General features: G+C 38.1%; 1 protein-coding gene across 1 annotated transcript; it reads right to left on the minus strand.

The window, feature by feature from the left end:
- Positions 1-862: 862 nt before the first annotated feature.
- On the minus strand, positions 863-5061 carry r3hdml (R3H domain containing-like). The gene is made up of 6 exons (XM_026331564.1): positions 4780-5061; positions 4421-4539; positions 4219-4321; positions 3456-3571; positions 3251-3376; positions 863-999 (listed from the first exon to the last, which is right to left on the minus strand). Exons 1-5 carry the CDS (start codon positions 5059-5061, stop codon positions 3259-3261), a joined length of 738 nt encoding a protein of 245 aa, XP_026187349.1. The 3' UTR covers positions 863-999; positions 3251-3258.
- Between the last annotated feature and the right edge of the window lie 863 nt (positions 5062-5924).

The raw sequence follows: 5924 nt of genomic DNA on the forward strand, positions 1-5924 counted from the left end.
GACCTCACCTGTCCATGTTAACAGCCCCTTTCAAAAACATAACCTAGGAACTGAACTATGAAGGTGTAAATTCACCCCTTAACAAACAGCGTGTTCTCCAAAAACCTCGTGAGTACTTGCCTGACATGTTGAGAGTCTTCCTCTAGCTTCTTGGAAAAAATGAGAATATCATCTAAATCTGGGGTATTCAACTAAAATTTAAAGAGGTCCAGTTAGAGAAAATTTCTTGAAGCAACGGTCCGGAAGATCATAATGTCTAACTAGTTAGTGTGATATGTATTTAAGTAGCCTAGTAGTTTTATCAACATCTGCATGTAATCAATACCTGACTGTCAAATCAAATGAATTCAGTAAAATTCAAAAACTTTTTGAATATGTATAATGATATGTATAATGTTCTCTCATTAACTAAGTTCTCTCTCTTTCTCCGTCTCACTCGCCTGTTTCTCTCCCTTTGTTTTCTACATGTATCACCTTTTTTCTTTTTCTTTGTACCGCCTCTTCATGTGTAACTTGTCTCTAGCTCTGTTTACACTGTAGAGTCGTAATGTTTACCGCATGAGATGCACAGACTTGATTGGCTGAGTGGTACCACGTGGGATGGCTCAACTTGCATGCAATTAGTCTGTGTGTTTCCACTACCATAAAGTCTACAAAAGCTGTGCCGGTGGAAATAGAAGCGCCCCGTTAGGTTTTAAATCTTAACCTTCTGTTTTGGCTGTAGGTCCGGGTCCGTATGGGGCGGCTTCTGGGTCCGCACCCGCCTGTTACTGACCTATGATCTAAATAGACGAAAACAAAGTGATTCAGGAAGTCCCATAAAACATCATTCATCATGGCTTGGAAAACAGCTGGGGTGTTGGTGAGGTCAAAGGTCATACTGAGGTATTCAACATGCCCAAGGTGGGTGTTAAGTGCAGTTTTTTACTTGTCGCCCTCAGGTATGCGGGTGAGATGGTACGTGTTCCTCAGGTCAAGCTTGGTGAAGATGATGGATTCCTGCAAGAGATCGAATACTGAAGAGATTAGTGGTAGAAGGTATTTATTCTTTGAAGAGCAATTTGAAGACAATAATGTACATATTTTGGACAGAGAAGATGGGTGGTTTGAGAGAGGGGTCAGAGAAGCTATATATGTTCAGGTGGAAAAACCCTCCCTTAACAGGGGTGGAGGGCTCAGACGTAACCTGTCTTCAGTCTACCAGGCTGCCTTTTATCTGTTCCCAGAAAATTAAGGAACACATCAAAACTCTTCCAGGGAGGACACACTCTGCAGCCAGTTGGTGAATCAGAGGGGTCACATAAGTCTACCATTAGATCCTAATGACATCACCTGAGCTTACTTCTTTTGTTCACCTAACGAGCCTATTCAGGCCAGATGTGAAGTGAAACCACTTCAGGAGTGTGGGTCTAACAACTCTCTCCTGATTTACATAGGTCACCTAATGAGCCTATGGGACTAGGGTGGACTGAAACCAACCTAGGATAAATTTGAGATTCCATACTAGCTTTCCTTTAGACTGATGAAGCTACTTGGATGAGTGGTGAAGATATCTTCACCTGGATGACTGAGAATCTTCACAGAGTTGCTGGGTTAGGTAAGCATGAGCCTCAATTAACAACTGACAATAGTGAACCTTGGCAAGCTTTTTGAAACACAGTTAGGGTCCATGTAGGCGAGATTGTTCTGTCACATTTATGAAAGGATTTTGGCTCAGGACCCAAAGATCCAGACTCAAGACCAAGGTTAAAAGTGTGTAAAAGAAGAGGTTTTATTTAACATTTACAAAGATGCATATATATATATATATATATATATATATATATATATATATATATATATATATATTGCACATTTTCCATATGTATATATATATATATATATATATATATATATATATATATATATATATATATATATATATATATATACATATGGAAAATGTGCAAGAGAAGATGTGCAAGGAGACTGGGTGGTACGGTTCTTCTGGGATCCACAGGAGAGAGGTTGGAAATGACTGGAGAGTGTACAGGGAACATGAAACTTATTTAGGATTTATCACACAATGTAACATCAGCAGAACTGTTGTTGTTATGTCATTTCAAAAACACTATATTTATTTATTATACAAGTAAAGTTTATTTCAGTATTTGGGGAAATGCGCTTTGCCTTCTTGTTGGTGAGAAGACTGATGAGTTGCATTTACCATGCAACTGCAAGCTGGTATCCATGTCATTTTACTCTCCTCAAGAAAGAGAACAAGCATATTTAATAAAATGTCTGTAACAGCATTGGCTAGTCATTTTTACAGTGTTAAAAACAACAGCTTGCTACACACAAATGGCTTCCATATCAAATGTACTACACATTTACTGTTCATAGCAGCAGTCTGTGTGTGTGTGTGTGTGTGTGTGTGTGTGTGTGTGTGTGTGTGTGTCTCCATGAACTGGTTGGGAGGTACATTGATGCCGTCATATATTAGACCATAAAAGCTGCATTAGTCTTCCTTTTATAGCAGAAAGAGTCTCTGAGGGGTAAATGGATAGCTATAATGAGGTGAAATGTTGGACAGCAAATGTCTTGCAGCAGCAGTGAAGAAATATAAGCAGAGAACAGCAGCTTATTTATAGGGATGTACAGCTCATTGGGTATTTATAACTTAATTAATGTTTAGTCAAGCAAACAAACAACTGTGAATTAAACACATTCCAGTTTATTGTAAGACATATCTTAAAGGTTTTCACATGGAATGAAGAAAAATATTTTAAAAATCAGGTTGAAAGATAATCAGCAACAATTTCAAGGTTACTAAACATTTAATTTATACAAAAAAGTGCTAAATGTTTGTTCAATGCATCTCCAAAGCTGCTCAAACCAACAAATTAATCAAAAACAGTGCAAAAACTCTCCACAGATATCTATGGAAACTTGCAACAACTAATCAAATAAAAGTTCTCCTTATTTTGCACGTGAACTATTGCTCAATAGGAATGAAAATTTTGACTTTGATTTATACTGTACCACTACACTATGTGTGTCACATGTATCCATTATAATATTATCTTATTAATAACGACTTACAATAAAAATGGATACAGTGGTAAACTGGACTGCTCCTTAATTTTCTATTTGTCAGAATTGCCATGTTATACATTCATTGTGTTCATTAAAACTTAATTAACTTGTGGGTTATTTGACTTTGTTTTATTGTTCTTCCAAACATATTTCAAACACTGTGTTGTGTTAATACCTTGTAAGTCATCTGGATTTTCTATTTGGTATGCACTGGTTTCTCCAGCAGGACCCACCATAGCTGGACGGACAACGAGAACAAGGCTTCCCAATCCTATATGGAGCTTCACCAACCCAGTTTCCTCTGAAGCACAGTTTAACATGAAAATGTTGCCTGGGTAATGTGAAATGTGTGTATCCTGATAAAATAAAGCTCATCTTACTTTATAGCGTAGTTGCAGACCAGCAGTGTTGCCTCCCTCCAGGTGCTCCCAAACACATACATGTTAGAACATTTCCTGACAGCGCATCCCACTCTGTTGGTGCTTGCCCACACCATCTTAGAGGAATCAAAAAACACATTCAAACACTGAACCACACATTTACAGTACCAGGAAAAACACAACTCATGACATATATGCTTAAGATTTTCCACGTTTGTAAAGGACTGTATGAAAATATCTGGGTGGGTAGGTGGCTGAATCTTTTTTCAGTGTCTACCCATTGTTATCAATATTTCTTGTTCCCTCAATTTTGAATAAAAAGTTGAATATTCCTGCTTATGAACTGTGAAAAAAATTGTTATTAGAGACTTCAGATGAGTGCCTGACTTCAGCACTGGTTGAATGTCCTCCCATCACAGGACTCCAAATAGTCAAGATTAATATGGATAGTACCCTATCTCTATAAATAATTTTTGTATATGGTAGTAAAGTTAAATTATGATATGATGACTTTTTCATAGTGCAACATTTTTTTTACTGCTGCCTTTGGGGAAAATACATTGAAGACTTTGATGTTGAGTTCAATCTGACAATATTCACACAAAATTATTTTTAGTTTATCATTATTTCATAGATACAAATTCATAGGGAAGGAAAGCCATGGGTCTGGAAATATTGGGTGGCATAGCTTTCTCTCTAAATTTAATAAAAGAGCTAATACCTCCTGATCTTTTCCTGACTAAAAGAGGGAAATTGGCTGTACCTGTGTGTAGTGAGAGCACACAGATCCACTGCATCTGTTTGGGTAAGAGAAGTAGTGTCTCTCATCATACCAGCTCCTGATCAGATCAGTGATGGCCTGGAACCTGTCACATCCAACATACATACAGTCATTCATCTCTATTAGTAACCTAATACATCACAATGCAATAAAAGCTTATTATGGGTGCAGTGTTCTGCACTACCTTCCTGAAGTGACTGAGAGATTTTGGCCCATATATTTCATGGCTTGTGATGGACCATGATCCCAAACACACTGTGAAGCCCAAGAGTCAGCTGAGTTAGCCAGTCCCTCATCCCAGAGCTGTCGAGCCAAGAAAGACCAAGAAAAAGAGTGTGACAGAGGTTGTTCTTATTATAGGGCAAGATAAGACTTTATTGATCCCTGGAAAGAAACGTACAATTTGTTAAAAGTTAGTTGGTAGCTACATATAACAGCACCTTACCATCTGCAACACTAACTATAATTCAATAATGAATAAAGAATAAATATTTAAATTATTATTAAAAATGGGCCATTCTGGATAATGAATACTTTCCTCACCATGTACTCCATATTAGCTGCAGGGGGGAAGACCTGAGATCGAACTCGATTGTGGAATCCAAGCAAGGCGTTTATCTCTTTGGATGAAATGGCTCGCTTACGTCTGCTATGAGACAGATTGACAGCATCAGTGAGCATCCTGAACTCAGACTGTGTCTCAGCTCTGGCTATGCTCACATTGAGCAGCTCTGTGGAGCTTGACAGCACAGCAACAGCAGCTCCCATGTGAGGCATCATCCACAAGGTGGCAGCCAACAGGAGCTGAACACAGGCAGCTCCCATCTGAGCTCTGCGGAGGAGGAGACAGCCGCTCCACGACCCTGTGCACCTCTGAGGAGAGATGTGAACACCGTGTTCAGACTGACACGAAAGACATGCATACTACACCAATTTCAGGGAGAACATAAGTAAAGTGTTTTTTTGATCAGTGTAATACAACTCATTTTTGAATATAATACACTTAGTCTTTGTATATGAAATACTATGCATTAGGATGGATAAATGTTATACTCTCTCCTCTATGCTTCAACCTTATTCCATTCAACACTTATCAAAATATTGCCTGTACTCTTGGTTTCAGACATCTACATCTAATAACTGTATAGGGACAAAATATCTGAGGCTTCATTGTGTTGGTTCTTTAAAACTTCCTCTCAGACATGATTGTGGGATTATGGTCCTCAAGCTCATCCTAATATCAGCAGGAAAAGCCCCTACTCAATGAGTCAATATTATTGTAGTAAATACTAAACATCTCACTGGTTTTAACTTTTTTAGCCTCATATGTGGCCATAAAACTCCATAAAGACTGCGTGTTATCATCCATATATTTTCTATACCCACTTATTCCTTAACCAGGGTCACGGGGCTCTGCTGGAGCCTATCCCAGCTCTCTTTCGGGTAGAAGGCAGGGGTACACCCTGGACATGTCCATGTTATCATTAAATCTGTAATACTTTTATTCAGTTTGTGCTTTCGTGAATTAAATGCTATTGTTCAATAAGTGACAGCAAAATGATTTATAAATATGTTGTCAAAATTCTTAGATATAACATATTTATGTATATTTCATAGGAGTCACACTGTTATGTGATAGATGATTTTTATCCATTCATTCCATTATCTATACTGATTGTGGGCGGTTG

The sequence above is a fragment of the Mastacembelus armatus genome, chromosome 7, assembly GCF_900324485.2.
Source record: "Mastacembelus armatus chromosome 7, fMasArm1.2, whole genome shotgun sequence".
Classification (NCBI taxonomy): domain Eukaryota; kingdom Metazoa; phylum Chordata; class Actinopteri; order Synbranchiformes; family Mastacembelidae; genus Mastacembelus; species Mastacembelus armatus.

Bases quoted from the DNA above. Each gene is read 5' to 3' on its own strand.
- r3hdml (XM_026331564.1), bottom strand. From the start codon at position 5,061: ATGGGAGCTGCCTGTGTTCAGCTCCTGTTGGCTGCCACCTTGTGGATG. The intron at 3,572-4,218 runs GTACAGCCAATT...GATTCCTCTAAG, and splicing joins TGTGCTCTCACTACACACAG to ATGGTGTGGGCAAGCACCAA. The intron at 3,377-3,455 runs GTAAGATGAGCT...ACTGTGCTTCAG, and splicing joins GTCTGCAACTACGCTATAAA to AGGAAACTGGGTTGGTGAAG.